Genomic DNA, 15,843 nt, shown 5'->3' with positions numbered 1-15,843 from the left:
CCCCCCCCTCCCCCCCGGGCCTCTGGTCACTGACTGCCCGGGGCACGCTGGGCGTCACCGCCGCTTAGAGCCCTTCCTTCTCCCCCTACACCCGTTTTGCTGTGGGTGCGAGGGGCGCGGGCAAGCGGCTCTCTGCGGCAGCGAAGCAGTGGGCCCGGTCGTGGTTGAACCCGAGGGAAGAAGGGCTTGTTATTTGAAAAAGAAGGCAACGATGTGGGAAGCTCCTTGCTGTCTTCAAAATACTGCTTTATTTAACGCTTGTTGTGTTCCCTTGTCTCGTTGCAAGCTATCGTATTTGTTTTCTGTAGGTGGAGGGAAACAGTGAAAACCTTCTCTTTTAAAACTCCACAAAAAGCTGTAATCATATGTCACTGCCTGGGTCTCCAGACTGTCACTCCAGTCAATCATCAACATAGTCAATGCTGTATGTTATGACTATCAGTTGTCATGCATAGGTAATCATCAATTAGTGGCTAATCATACTGGTTCCCACAGAAAATCCCCAGTCTGTGTGTTCTCCTATTAAGTTTCTGAGTCTCAGCCCCCTGAAAGGCAGGCAGCTGCACTGCTTGTGTTATATTTGCTTATGCCTGTGAAGAGTTGATTATCATTTGTCCTAAGAATCCAGTGCCATGCTATGGCGGCATGAATTGATTTTGTAGTAGGCACGTGGTAGGTGACATAAAAGAGAACCAGTTTCCAGAATATCAGCTGGTAGATGTTAGGAAACTGACTACCATCTCTTTCCATGTGTCTGATCATTTGTATCTAGGCACGTGCAATTCTGTAGCTGCAAAAGGTGGTGACTGAGAATTCCGAAGTTGGTAAAGTTTGTGGCAATGATATTTAATCTTTGTTGTTGTCTTATCGTGCGTACCTCCAGCTCCCAAATGCACGCTTGTAATTCTGTTTAAAACTTGTCTGCTTTGGCTGTGTGTGAATTCAGAAGAGGAATACATACCTGTATGCTAAGGAACTGTTTTCAGTTTGGCTAATGCTACTGTCAAGTAAGTTAAATAAACAGGGACTCAAGTATCTTTCATACAAAAAAAAAAAGTTGCATCACTGTATAAACCTGTGGAAATGGGAAGGCCTTGAAAACTATAATTGTTCCATATGAGTGGTATTTTTGAAGACATAGTCGAGAAGAGACGATATACAGGCATTGCGCTTCAAGCCCTGTAGTGTTTGAGGGAGAACAAGCGTAGAAATCAGGCATGTGCAAACCAACATAGATTTCTGGGTTTTCTTGCTGGATTGTTAGGTTTAGCATATGTTAATTTCTTTTAATCTGTTTTATGAATATTTGATCATTAGTTGAGTTGTGTACACATTGTTTCATAAACTATTAGGGTACACAACAAATTAAAAAGTCTGTTAATTTTTCTTAAATATCTTTAACTTATGATATTTAAGTCCTATAAGATGAGTGAATGTTACTAAGAGTCAGATGACTGGAGTATAATTCTGAAGTTTGCTAACTGGAAAGGTCTTTTACCTTGACATGGTGCATTTTTTTTTCCTCTAGTTTGCAAGTCATGTGCTCTCCGAAGATTTTCCATCCAGCCTGCCCAGCAGAAGAAGATTCCAAACCGGTATTTGGGCCAGCCCAGCCCCTTCACACACCCACACCTTCTCAAACCAGGTTAGGTTCAGGCCCTGTGTAAGCCAATCATTGGTATTCTTTCTTGTCTCTATCTTGCTGAGATGTCTAGGACAGGCTATTGGTTTGCTGTATCATACAGGTATCCATGTTTTCAGCTGTTCATGATTACCTTCATTAGGAAGTAATTACATTTAATAGTTAATTTCCTTGTCTGAGATGATACTGATTCCAAAAACAGGCTTCACATGTTAGCTTTTTACCTTTTTCTCACGGAGTGTTCGGTGTCAGTGACCTCAGTACTGCAGTGGCATTTTGTGAGCTCGTTGTCCTGCAAATACATATGACTTAAGGGGGAAACCTTTGTGCAACCGGAACTGCCAGAGTGCTTTATAATCAATGTCTTGTGAGTCACAAAATAGATGTGTCATTCAGAAAATGAGATTGGGGAGAGACCTATTGATAAATGGACACCAATTGTCTAAAGAACATGCCACCTTAAGAAGAGTATTCAAGCTGTGAGGAAAAACTTGTTGAAAAAGAGACTTGTGGCTATAAAGGTAGATGGTAGTGATGAAAGAGAAGCTGAGGTTGTCCAGTTTTATGAGATTAATGAAAATTAGCATGTAGGTATGTGGTGATTGTGATTAAATCTAAAAAAAAAAAAAATCTTAAGTAAAAATAGATTCAGGAACATGCCAGGAAAACATTCTGGTTCTGTGTTCTTTTTCCATAGATAGGTATACAGAGAGAATAGATGAACCATGCACTTACATATTCAACTGTAGAATAATTCAGATCAGAAGGAACCTCATGAAACTAGCAAGTCAACCTTCTGCTCAAAGCTCTGCTAACTTCAATATTAGATCAGGTTGCTCAGGGCACTGATTAACAGCTCACAGTAAATGAGGCTGACACTTTAAAAGTACTCACAGCTGAAACACTGGAGATTAACTGTAGCTGCTCATAGTAATTCTGCGTTTAATAAAGGAGTGGTGTTTTCCGTAAAATAATACAACATTGTTTTATTGCAATTATTGTTTTAAAAAGAAAATGCTTTTCAGGCAAAGAGAATTTCCAGGCCAGAAGACAGATGGGATTCGCATGTTCTACCCTACTGTAGCTTCTGAACTTCACTGGCCTGTTTGTGATAGAACACTGACTGGAATGCAGCAGAGCGTAGGAAATTTGCGGTATAATATTGCAGAAATGTGCAGTCAGATTGCATTAAAACAATTTCTGTGTCCTCTGTCATTTCTAGATCTACACAGTGAAACAAATTTGGTGGTTTTGTTTTTTTCTTAAAAAAAAAAAAAAAGACTTTTATACCAAATAGGTGTTGGGGATGTATGGTGTTGAAAAGTTTAATGCAAATGCAATCTATGTGATTTTCTTAAACTTTCTTTTGTCAAGGAAAAACATTGTGAATAGAACTTCCCCACCCCACCCATGCAAGAACTGATGTACAGTAGTACAAGACAAATTTCAATTTTATTCTAGAATTGTCACTGCTTAATACATTAAAGAGGAAGAAGAGAGTATGAAAGTAGAAAGTTAACAGTATGAAAATGCAATGTATATTAAAATAGGGTATTAGCAAAAGTACTGATTAAGGCTTATATATTATAAGGAGTCTCACATTTTTAAAAATACATACTTAAGCTGTTGTTGGTTGTTCTTTCAACTTCAGTCTGGTTTTGGTGAGTATCTTGATCGCTGTACTTCATATCCTTCATGACTGGAGCAGTTTAAAACATACTTTCATTTGAGAGATCATTTGTTTAGTTAGAGTCATTGGGAATATAGTATTTAACTTTGGACAAATCCGAATCGTTAATTATTGAGAAAAGCTACATCAGCCCTGGAGAAGATCCTCTTCTCTTCTCTTAATTGGAATCTGCCGCCAGCCTGCAGTTCGTGGTTTCTTTCTGTCTGGAATCTTGTGACTGTGACTCTGCAACCACTGTGTTTCTGCCTGATCTCCCAGTATCTGTAACACTCAATCCACTCCTTATGGTTTAGAAGTAGTTACTTTATGAGTTGACTTAGTGTGTATTTGAAGAGACATTCTAGCTTTATCTGAGTAAATTAATGCTCAACCTCAGGAGGTAATCTTCTGTTCAATGTCCAGATGCTGTAAAAAACATCAGTTTTCAGCAGTCAAAGTCCAGTTTGCCTTGCCCCCCCTTCCCCTTTTTTTACATGCCTTTCTTGAAAACATCCATCTGTTTTGGATGTTTGTCTGTATCTACCAGGTTTTGTGATTTCTGCTTTTGCACTGAAAGACGTAACAGAAAGTTTGTGAAAATAGATTCCTGTCTTTGCATGATGGAGGAGCAGATTGAGTGAGAATGTGCTGTAGGGATGGAAGCTGAAGAGGTGCATGAGAGAGCAATGGAAAGACTAATGAGGGACCACAAGGAAGTCATGCATATGAAAGGTGTCAGGGAGTGGGCAGGAATCAGGCATGTGGCTAGTAAAATATCACGAGTGCTTTGAATTTCTTGATCGGATTTGTTTTGTATTCGTAGGAGAGGTAACCCCAGGACTGTCCCAGGTGGAATATGCCCTTCGCCGACACAAACTGATGGCGTCGATCCAGAAGGAAGCCCAAGGCTGGGACGGATTGGACCACACAGTGATTCTGCTATCCAACCCCACATATTATATGACCAATGACATCCCCTACATTTTCCACCAGGACACTAACTTCCTGTACCTCTGTGGATTCCAGGAGCCTGACAGCATCCTGGTGCTGCAGAGCATTCCTGGCAAAGCACTGCCCTCCCACAAATCCATACTTTTTGTGCCCCGGAGAGATCCAAGCCGAGAGTTGTGGGACGGGCCCAGATCAGGCACGGACGGGGCAATTGCTCTCACAGGAGTAGATGAAGCTTACACTGTCGATGAGTTCAGGCACTTGGTGGCCAAGCTGAAAGGTAACAAAAAATGGAGGGGCGAATGAGATGAGCCATGGTTTGCAGGGTCTGCATGGCACGGGTTTGAAAGGTGGTCTGTGACACCAATTCAAGACTACCATGAACTTGGGGAGGTGCAAGGGTATAACAGTATGACAAAGACAGTTGGAAGTTCTTGTTAGCTTCCTGGGCATCACCAATGGAAATGTAGTTTTGAAAATAATAGCTTTTCCTCCTGTGTGAATTTCTTGTGTGCCCATGTGAATGCCAGTGTGCACATCTGTGAAATGTAAGGAACAGGATAAACAGGAGAGCACTGCAAACTGTGTCACTGTTTTAGTTATATTTTTGCTGACAGAGCCAGAACCAGAACCAGATAAAGCATAGGAAACCTGAAGATACTTTTGTTGTAATAGACTTGGAAAATTATCCCCGCAGAGAGGTTGTTAGTCCACTCAGCTTTTTTAGGTACAAGTTAACTTACTCTTGAAATACAAACATTGCTGTCCTTTAGATATGTTCTTTTGCATCTAACATCACCATGTAGCCTCAATACTTATAATCCAAGGTGAACTTAAATGCATTATAAAAGGAAGTTGAAGGTTTATGACAATATAAAAAGGGCAACTGCTTGGGGGAATTACACAAATACATAGAGTGAATGCTGGAGTCTTAAATACAATCTCAGATTCTAGTAATTTTGTTTCAAAAAAGGATATATGAAAATAAAAAGTCACAGAAAGGGCAACAAGGATGATAAAAAGTATGGAGTATGTATGAGATACATGCTGGACAGACCTCAGTTTGAAAAAGAGAAAACAGAGGGTAAGCATGAGAGATGTGTATGATTATGGCAAGTGCAGAGAGGATGAGATGATTAGTTGCTGTTTTTTATAATGTACAAACAAAGGGAACACTGAATAAAATGATAAGATGGCAGGTTTTGACACCTTGTAAGTTTTAAGTTGTAGATCATTCATGGAAGGTTTGGAATGTCAAAAGTATAAGTGAATTCAGAAGTTTCCATGGGGGAAAGGAATGTGAAAAGTAGTTAATCACTGTTAGGAAGATGCAGCCTTGAAATGAAGACACCAGAAGTGGGGAGGATGTGCTAGGGGAAATACTCTTTCATAAATGCCCTGTTTATTAGAGACTTTTTGGAAACACGTGCTAATGGCTACTGTCACCAAAGAAGGAAGGCATAGGTAAACCGTAGCTGGGACTCAGCATGGCTTTTCTACTTATTCTGATTTAAACATTCCTGTGTGGAGAACGTGGTTGCTAACTGATGTTCTAAATAAATTTCCATGTAGGTTAGTATGTTTGTCCTCAGTAAATTCATCTTCTCTGAATGGCTGAGATAAGCAGTTGTTCTCCAAAGATATTCTGAAGTGTAGGTTGATAGTGACCCTGATTCCATACAATGGGTAAAAGGTAAATTGCCTTACAGCGTCGGGGGGACAGGCTACATGAGGGAATGATTGAGAACATGCACCACTACACTGCAATGGCGACTTAGCTTACACAAGTACAACTTTGATGTGCACCCTCTGAATGAATCTGTGCAATATACATTCAGTGATGATCATAAAACCCAATATTTGCATGGAAGTGGGGATTTGTCAAACCTACATGCTATGCATTGGTAATCTTACAGATTTTGAAGAGATCAGTAGTGTCCTGCAACAGTTGAAATGTCTATGTGTTCTGTAAATGCAGATTCAGAGGAAATTAATTTCTCAAATACAGAAACAGGTCTACTTTAGGAGGAGTGAGTTTGTTCAGTATGGCGAGGAAATTTCTACGTTTATCTTCGTCTCTGTCAGCTTTGATTTTGCATTCCAGGTGAGTCAAACATTGTTTGGTACGACTTGGCGAAACCAGTGCATACAGAGCTGCACTCTGACTACATGCAGCCCCTGGCTGAGATAAAAGCTCGGAACAAAAACCACATCCAGGGCATTCGACATCTAGTGCAAAACCTTCGGCTGATCAAATCTCCTGCAGAGATTGAAAGGATGAAGATAGCTGGACGGGTGACAGCAGAGGTATGGGGTCGTGTGCTCTCAAAATGAACCAGTACTTTCCTTTAAAGAAAAAAGAAGAGGGGTTTGTTGATGGAGTGAGGTGGGCTAGAAGGATAGCTTTGGTCTAATCTGTTACTGAACTGCTGTGTCTCAACCATCGACTGGGCTCAGTCGCTCTGCAGGACAAGGAGAAACAGGAAGTCTGCTTGGGCTACCAGCTTCTCTCAATTAGTGTAACTCCAATGAGGAAAAGCTAGCAGCAGTTAGATGTGTTTAAAAGCAATATCTACTCGGGAACAGGGGTAGCCTCCCTACTCTTTTTCCCAACTGCCCTGCACCATTTTCTTTCCCATTTATCCTGTTGTTTTTGAGAAAACAGGATTTTTGCCTGCGCATATCTCTGAATTCCCCCTTATCCCTCAAATACCTTTTGAACTCATTGGCCAGTTTTAAACAAATCTATCAGATAACTTCAAATGCAATTAGGTTTTTGTAACTATTATTGAAATAGATAGCCAAATAGAAAAGAGAGGCACAGCTTGTCCTTCTCTGAAGGAAAAACTGCATAGGGCACTCCTGTTATATGCAAGGGAATCCATACGTGAGACAACTTGTAAAATGCCAACCCATGGGGTCAGATTCAATCATCTAAGCTTTTTTCAAAAACTAGAGTCAATCAGCCCCTAAATGCAGTTTCATGGGAAACAGAACTTAATTGGTTCTAGTCTTGACAGCACTCTGCATTTTCAGTTGCCTCTGGTTCCTGTGTTCTGGGGCAGCTGATTTTTGGCCTTCCTCAAAAGACAACAGGTGAAAAAAAAAGAACTTCTCTCAAGTTCAGGCTCCTTTGCTAACTGAAAGGCCCTTCTTTTTCATAGGCTTTCATAGAGACAATGTTTGCCAGCAAATCCCCAGTGGATGAAGCCTTTCTGTATGCAAAGGTGAGTACTTCATGGTTGCAGGTGAGATAGAAGGGCTGGATGCTGGTTATCCTTCCAGGAAACTTGAAATGTCAGATCTCTCTATAATGTGCCTCCCATTGTAGTGCATTTCTCCTTCACCCAACTCTTGTGGTTCCTAGGACATGCAGAAAAGTCAGTGTGAGGAATTCTTCAGCTGTACTTCCTGTACCCTTATTGAAGGAACGTAGTAATTGTCTAAGTTTATCTGCTATTGATATTTTTTTCTACTATATTTAAATGCAAAACATGCTAAAACAATCAGAGATATAGTTACTATCTTATTCTATAATACAGTTCTATTGTACAGAATTTAAGTAATTATAACACCTGTTTGTAAAGCCTGCTTCTCTTGACTCTAGCCTCTTACTATATCAGATTACCACAGCTATCCTGAAGCAGTGTAGATGCCTCTCAGTTACAAAATACAGACTAATTGCTCTGCATATTTCATATGGAATTTTGTAAGGAATTGCAGTGAGATGCCTGTTTGAGAAACATCAGCAGGATTTGACCCTCTGTTGTGACATAGATGAGCCTGGGCTGACATGGCACTGAGCAGTGGTACTGACTTGTAAAGAAAATTATTTTAATTAAAGTGTATTTTACAGATTAATTTTTCACTCCACATCAGGATCGTAACACCTGCTTCACTACATGTAGGCATCCTGTAGTGTTCTGCCCCATGTGGTTTTGCTAATTATAGAAGAGACATGTTATTAATATATTGAGGATATAGAAGGTCTTTATAGATGTAAATTTATTTGTTTCCATGCTTTCATCAGCTTCTTCAGTAAAGAAAGATAAAGATCTTGATGCTTACAGTGCCTTTTTTTCTGTGTTTGTTTTTTTTTTTTTCCCTTGGACATCAGGGTAGTGCATGCTTTCAAACCTTCTTAGTTCAAGAGAGTCATGAAAATAGATTCTGCTCTAAATATGCTGGTACTTTATAATTTGAAAAGGCAACAGCAAAACATGACTGTTGTCATGCTGACATTTAGGATCTTTGAAAATTCACAAAGTTGTATGGCAACTAAGAGCATTACTTTATATAAGAAGCAATCTTCACCTGGATTTATGACAACGTAATGAATGTTTGATACAGTGTTGAACAGCTTGCACCAGAAGCTGTTTCCATGAGGCCAGATGCAGGCTTAAAACCCTCTCTTGAAAAGTGGATAATTCTGTATTTTTTTTCCTACAGTTCTTGCAAAACCTTCAAGGCTGCTTTTATGTAGTGAACTCACTTTCCAGCTTCACTTTGTGTTGTACAAATTAAGAAAACAGTTGTAGGACATGAATTATAATAGCCTCAGGGCAGTTAATCACCTGAACCCACACTAACAGTCTCCTCCTCTCTGAATTGGTATTCCAGTTTGAATTCGAGTGCCGGGCTCGTGGTGCTGACATTTTGGCCTACCCCCCTGTTGTTGCTGGTGGTAATAGATCCAACACTTTGCACTATGTGAAGAACAATCAGCTCATCAAGGTAAACCGTATGCTGTCTGGTAATTTAAAATGTAGTGCTGTGACACACTGTTCCCATATGTGTCCGCTAGCTGCTGTTTGTTTTGACCGAGCAGATCAAAACCCTTATTTTCAAGTGAGCAAGGGAAAGGAATCCTGCCCTGGTTAGTTTTACTGTCAGTGAAAGATTAACTTCACTCCAGCTAGTCTCTTTCTCCCCTCTTTGCGCTTTCTGCAATATTTTCTGAACAGTGGAAGGACTTGCAAACAAGCTTGCAAATAACTTCATTTAGAGAGCACGTCTGCTCCCACACTGTGCAGCAGCGTGCCGTGCTGGGTGGATTGCCCACCTCACGAGAGGAACCGCAGCAGCAGGCAGAGTGAAGGCATTGTGGGCGTCTTCTTGCATTCCTTTGCCTTGCTTTGCAACATAAGATGTAATAGTGCTTCCCTGCTCTTGCTGAAAAGCATTTCGGACTCCTGTGTAGGCCAGCAAAGCAGGGAAGGGGAACAAGGAGGGAAAGGATCAGTGTTAAATGTTGAGAGGTGGCTTAGATGGCTGTAGGTAAATTAAGGTGTCTTGTCTTATTCTGAAGATTCACATCTTTGAATTGAACCTTCACTAGCTTTCCTGACAATGCACCTTTAGATTCAGTTGAGTATTTTCAGGAGCAGTATTCCCCCACTGCTGCACTTACGATTCATTTTTCAGAGGAACATATTTTTCCTCTGTCTTAATGCAAGATGAAACTTTCCCACTAGCATTGTCTTTTCTTGAAGCTAGAATGCTAGCAGACCTTGAAATGATCTGCAGAGACAGATACACAAAAGAGATGACAGGCTGCTTTTGGCAGAAAGAAACCTCCTTTGTTGTACTGTCATCCAAGGTCAGGCGTGCTCATGTAACTCCAGTTGCTTCTGTTAAAGTTGTTCAGTTAAAGGACTGTCACTTGTTTTTTTCAAAGCTGTTAAGTAGGAAGTTAAACCCATAAACTTGACTCTTTCTTTTCCTTTGTGTGCTACTTCCTGCAGATCTTGTTGCCAAATAGGCTTCACAAAGTGTCTAATTTGGAAGGAATCTGAAGGCTGCCTAGTCCACTCTTGTGGACTTCATTCAGTCCACCACTTAGTGGACTCAGCTTTAAAGAAAGAGGATAAGATGCACTACATAAGGCACTTACTGGACTATCAAACCACAGGCTGAATTCCCTTAGCCAATAAACTATTACTTAGCTTTTTCAATTGCTTGGAAGAGGGCAGGTGCTATAATTTCATATTTTACTTAAAGAATTGAACCAGCTATTTTGAAAAAGTTAAAAATACAATGTAAATGGATAGTTAATGGCCTGTCTATTCAGTGGGATAGTGAGATCTGCTCACTGCTAGTTTATCTACTGTGTAAGTGTTTGTGGCACTTAACTATACATAATGATAGTAGCTAACACTGGAAGTAGTGCTACCAGTGAAATTCTGCTTGGTTATTTCCCTTAATTATTCCTTGTCATTCTGCATCATGGCTGCTGGCACAGTCATGGATCTGTGGAGTGAATCTCTATAAAAGATCTTGGATTACAAGTAGTATAAATCCATACAGAATTTAATCCAAACTTTTACAGATCTCACTGCTCTATTTGTTGTTAGCACCTTTAAGGAGGGAAAACAATGCAGTGATTTTGTTCCTGGCCCTTTGTCTTTTTTTGCGTGGCTTTTTGGAAGATGTGGAGTCAGTGATTGACTTGACATGGAACAGTCTTGCGGAAGTGAATTGGAAGTTCATATCTCCAAAAGACTTTTCTATCACCAGATAGGTTCAGAAGTATATCTTAGAGCCATCAAGAAAGTCCCAGAAGAGAACAAGGAACATGGTACAAGCTATTCAGTAGTGCATTTACAGTAGTGATACAATTTCAGAGAAGTGATTGTGCTGGGTCCTCACCTTGTGACAAGGCTAAATCTTTAGCTGTTGGTGGTCTTGAGGGTAGCTCAGAAATCTATGTTTTTGTTGTAAACCCCTTCTGTATCAGTCACTAGCAGAGAAATTCTAGTGAAAGGAGTCACTGGTGTAATTTGCTGGAGTAACTGATCCAGGTGTGAATGGGTCTGAAGTCTCAGATTGCAGAATAGTTCAAGGAAAATGTCTTTTTTTTACTGTGAAGTAAAATCAGTGTGTTAAGAATTCAGGCTGGAGATAAGCATAACAGTCAGAGACTACTTTGCAGAGAAACAATCAAACTGGAATAGCCTATTTATAAACAGTAGCACCTTGGGTGTTGTTCTGCAAAAGGAATTCACATCTCTGCAGCTGCTTTGCAAAAATAAATACATAATCTCCTTGCCTGCTCTCAGACAGAAGAATCAATTCAGTTAATAGCTGGACTGACCCACAGGGCATTTTTTCCTGTTATTCTCCAGGATGGTGAACTGGTCTTGCTAGATGGTGGATGTGAGTCCTCCTGCTACGTAAGTGACATCACACGTACCTGGCCCGTCAATGGAAGGTATGCTGCAATAAGGCTGTTTTGAAGAACTTTGAGAAGCTCTTAAATAATTGATGGATTGAGTGTATGTGTGTTTAATCTCTGTGAGTAGTTTTTAACGTGTCCCATTCTGTGGTTCTTCAGAGTAATCAAATTATATCAACTAATCTTTCAGCATGAGAAGCTGTATTCCCCACTGCCTCATTAATTACTACATGAATATGTGTGATTACTGCTCTTTTCAGCTATTATAGGATGCTTAAAGTGCAGAGAAAGCTTTTGTGCATTCAGCTGAGGCTGACTCTGTGTGTAAGAAATCAGGAGTTCAGCTGATCTGTACATGGCTCTGTCAGTTGTGAATTTACTGGTGTGGTGTCCCTGTGGTTGTGTATTTGATTCCTGTATGTTTTGGCTCAAGTGCATTCTTTTTCCTGCAGTAGCTTTGGCTTGCTTTGCTTTGGGGTTAGGTTGTCAGCTGAGAAACCCTGCTTCTACCCAGTGTATTGAAGGGCATGGCACAGTGATGCCTTGTCTGGCATTTCATATAAAAAGCCAGTTCCGTTCCTTTCTGACTTTCCCTGTTCCAACATTGAACTGAATCTGTCCCAAAACCAGGTTCTAGGTAGAGCTTCAGTTGTGAGAAATGTCCTTTTTTCCTTTTCTCAATGGCTTTCAGGTTCACCAAACCCCAAGCAGAACTATACCAGGCTGTCTTGGATATCCAGAAGTCCTGCCTGAGCCTCTGCTCCCCAGGCGTGAGTCTAGAAAATATCTACAGTCTCATGCTGAGCCTTATTGGACAGAAACTGAAAGAGCTGGGGATCCTAAAGAGCAGCATCACTGACAGCCACTTCTTCAAGGTACTTGAAGATTTTTTACCATCTTCCCCCCACTAGGCCTGACTGTTTTCTCCTTGGGTTATGTTAGTGGCTTTAGCTTGGCTCAGGAATGTGCTTTTGAGATGAGTCTTCTTATTGTCCCCCCTCACTATGCTTTAATTCATGTTGTGGGCTGGTCTCAGCACAGGACTGGATTTCTCTCACAAGGCTAAACTTGAAGATGTGTTTCAACCGTTCAGTGCGCAATTTGGTCTGAAGAAACCCCCCCAGTCTTATATACACACAGTGTGAATCTTTGTTCCTCAACACTTGCTATTTCACTCTGCAGATCCGTTCCCATTGGTCTGCACTACTTGTTAGTGTATGTGCAGCTTTAGACTACAGTCAGTCTGAAGGGGCCTATAGAAACATTGGCACTAACACAAAATTCTGGGTCCAGAGCTGTCTGCAGGCAATTAGTCATAGTTTTGTGATCTCTTTAACATAGCATAAATCTGCAGTCACACCAAAAGGTGCAGCCTATTCTTCTCAGTCATTCCACCTGCTGCCTCTTCTGCACCATTTTGAGATTGGGTATTGGGATTCACAGAGCTACCTGATGAATAATAGTGGGAAACTGGTCTGCCTTAGAGCTGAACCTGCAGATAAAATAGGATTGGTTTGCAGTTAGAGAAATTTATCTGGTGCATGCACTGCAAGCCTGCATGATTGCTGATGCTAATACAAGAAAGATGGTGGAACCAGGTGATGGAACTACCCCTTTGGCAGCAGGACAGATTTCTGCCAGATTTAATTGTCCTACAGTGTGAGTGCAATAACATCACAAGTTCTTGCCTGTGAACGGAGGCTATCATGCCGGTTTCTCTCGGCAGGCGGCAGCACAGCCAGATAAGACCAGCAGCTCACTCCCCAGTGAATGTGAGGAGCGTGGGGCAGAAGAGGAATTAGCTCTTTGATGCCTGCTGTCAAGGAGCTCCTCTCTGGAGGGAGGGGGATTAGGATGATGTGGGGGGAGGTGGTGTTAGTGCCCTGTAGAGGTGCATTAAAATCCTGCTGTAGCTGCTGAGTGAAATTGGCACAGCATTTGCTCTGTCGTGCATAGGAGACCTCTTTGTAGCAGATCATGTAGCAGCTGTATCAGCTCCTGCTGGTTGTCAGGGTCTGCTGATGGGAGCAATGCATGGCTTGGATGTTTAAGGGATGGAAAGGGTTGGGGCAGCAAAGCTCAGTGAGCTGAAAACTAAAGTCTTGCCTGACATGCTGAGGTGGTGTTGGGCTTGGGCTGTTCTTTTCAGTGAGGGAGAAAGGCAATCTGCAAGGTGGTCATAATGGACACCTGGTACGGGTGGGTTTTGAGGGCCATCCAGTTCTCGTAAATGGAAGACAGCCCCCAGTGACTTTGTCATCGCAGTAGGATTGCTAGTGAAGCACATAACTATTCTGTCTCTTCTCCTCATCTTTTGTACGCGAACAGTAGGTTGGGCTGTGTTTAACTGCCTCCGTGACATTTGTTTTGTCTTCTTCTAGGCTATTCGAAAGTACTGCCCACATCATGTGGGCCATTACTTGGGCATGGATGTTCATGATACCCCAGATATATCCCGATCGCTTCCACTCCAGTCAGGCATGGTGATAACTATTGAACCAGGTAAAAAGCAATGCAGTCAGTGGTGGACAAAAACATGCCAACACTGAGGGTAACAGTACTGCTTTGAGTAATTAATTGATCCCTCAGACCAAAGCATTCAGGTCCTTTCTGGTGAAATTGAAAATTATTACAGTATTAGAAAACCTTATTTCCCTCCCAAATACAGCCAAGGTAATAAATTGTGGGAGTAAACTCTCAGAAAGTGCCTGTGCAGTAGAAGGCAGAGTAGTATAGACCTCAGACCCGCTGCTGTTTGACCCACAGCAGCACAGGTCAATTGCAGTGCAGAGAAGCAGGCTAAATTCACTTGTGCTGTGTTACTGCGGCTAAACTACTACCAGCCACTGGTAGTGTAAGTCTCAAGCATTGCAGTCTGCAATTACAGGCATTCACAGCTTAGCTTTGCAAATTAGGCATTTCACGATGAATCTTTCGTTCTGCTTGTCACTGGATTTGGAGCTGTCAACTGGAAACTGATTTTTAATGCTTGGCTCTTCTCTCTCTCTATTCAGAATATTGTTAAAATCATCATTGTGAACATAGCGTTGAGAGCAAGAAGTGCAGAAAGGCCAGCTGTAATTGTGGAAGTTTTTATTAACATGCTAGTGTCTGTAGGCACTAAAGGACACTTTCCTTTCTTTGCCCACCAACTGCCATGAGTGAGGGGAAAGAGAGTAGCTTTCCTTATTAAAAATGTTGGGGATCAAACTCATGTTTTGTTGTTGGAAGTCCAACCCTGCTCTCATGGTGGTGCAGCAAGGGAAAGGTGTTGTTCTGGAGAGTGTTGTGTGTTTTAATTCCCTTCCTTCTTTCAGGCATTTATATCCCTGAGGATGACGTGAGTGCCCCAGAGAGGTTTCGTGGCATTGGTGTGCGCATTGAGGATGATGTTGTAATAACAGAGGATGCACCTCTCATCTTGTCTGCTGACTGTCCCAAGGAGATCTACCACATCGAGCAGATCTGTGGCCGCAGCTCATGATGCCTCTCCTCTGCCTTTCACATCCTCCTCAGCTTGCAGCCCTGCAGGGATGCAGATGCCTGGAGCTGGCTGTAGTTGTCAAATGATAGAGGGCATGGACAGTTGATGGCTGTTTCCAAGACTGGGTCTAGGAAGTGGAATGCAAAAGGCTTGGGTACTGAGGGATGAAAAAGTAAAGGAATCTCTTCTGTGTGCATTTTGCTTCTGATTTGATAAGTGCTGATGCTGAGCTGTTGTAGGACATGGGGGTGTATTCATCCGTCTGCTTTGTGGATCCATCTGTTCTGGTGCCCTTGGAGGGTTAAATTTTGTCAGTGCCACCAGCAGGACCTCTGCGTGGTCCCTCTCCAGATGCATAGATGCAACTGCTGAGACCAGGGCCCTGTTTTTTTCTGCTTTAGCAGTAGTTTCACAACAGTCAGATTTTTTATATGAAGCTTTGATAAACACTGTTTTGGAGGAATATAGTGTGTGTGAAACAACTTTGATTTTTATAGAGCCGTGGAAGAAGGGGGTTTGTAGTCAGGAAAATGGGTTTAGTTGGGAGGTAGTTTTATCTGAAGCCGGTGGAGAATGCTTTTAGTATTTTAAGGATAAGGCTATGTTTGGTCCTTGTTCAGGCATATGCAAAACAGGCCAACAGCAGGGAAAAACGTGTCATCTGGTCTTTCAGTTTATTGGAATGTTTGGTAATTTCAGAAAGGACAGATAGGGCTCAGGAGGTTGAACACAGCCATTGTTGCTGTCTTCCACCTTGCCTTCTTTTTATCCCAAATATCCATTCCAGTTTCCTGTTCTGCGCCCACCTCTATCCTGGGAAGTAGGGCCGTGTTGGCTGTGCTGGACTCTACTGGTGAGCTGCTGGTTGTCATCTAGATGTGAGGTGTCCGATTCTGGGACAGTCACATACCTTTCTGGTTTAT

The 15,843-nt window shown here is 41.7% G+C and overlaps 2 protein-coding genes across 2 annotated transcripts in view; one reads left to right on the top strand and one right to left on the bottom strand.

The window, feature by feature from the left end:
• ST13 (suppression of tumorigenicity 13 (colon carcinoma) (Hsp70 interacting protein)) overlaps positions 1–1,506 on the bottom strand; it is a 25,057-nt gene extending 23,551 nt beyond the window's left edge. Inside the window, exon 1 of the mRNA XM_009895252.1 lies at positions 1,499–1,506. Within this exon, the coding sequence (XP_009893554.1) occupies positions 1,499–1,506 (8 nt within the window). The remainder of the gene's footprint in view (positions 1–1,498) is intronic.
• A 21-nt stretch (positions 1,507–1,527) lies between these two features.
• XPNPEP3 (X-prolyl aminopeptidase (aminopeptidase P) 3, putative) lies at positions 1,528–15,191 on the top strand. Its single transcript, XM_009895251.1, has 9 exons — positions 1,528–1,645; positions 4,135–4,542; positions 6,367–6,569; positions 7,427–7,489; positions 8,883–8,996; positions 11,387–11,472; positions 12,128–12,311; positions 13,818–13,938; positions 14,754–15,191. Exons 2-9 carry the CDS (start codon positions 4,191–4,193, stop codon positions 14,918–14,920), a joined length of 1,290 nt encoding a protein of 429 aa, XP_009893553.1. The 5' UTR covers positions 1,528–1,645; positions 4,135–4,190; the 3' UTR covers positions 14,921–15,191.
• The last annotated feature ends 652 nt before the right edge of the window (positions 15,192–15,843 follow it).

This window comes from Charadrius vociferus, unplaced genomic scaffold (assembly GCF_000708025.1).
Source record: "Charadrius vociferus isolate BGI_N301 unplaced genomic scaffold, ASM70802v2 scaffold251, whole genome shotgun sequence".
NCBI lineage: Eukaryota > Metazoa > Chordata > Aves > Charadriiformes > Charadriidae > Charadrius > Charadrius vociferus.
The sequence above is the reverse complement of the archived record's forward strand: the minus strand, read 5'-3'. Positions and strand labels throughout refer to the sequence as shown.

Coding starts and splice junctions, on each gene's coding strand:
- XPNPEP3 (XM_009895251.1), top strand. CDS start 4,191: ATGGCGTCGATCCAGAAGGAAGCCCAAGGCTGGGACGGATTGGACCAC. Junction 7,490..8,882: donor AAGCCTTTCTGTATGCAAAG/GTGAGTACTTCA, acceptor TTGGTATTCCAG/TTTGAATTCGAGTGCCGGGC. Junction 12,312..13,817: donor CTGACAGCCACTTCTTCAAG/GTACTTGAAGAT, acceptor GTCTTCTTCTAG/GCTATTCGAAAGTACTGCCC.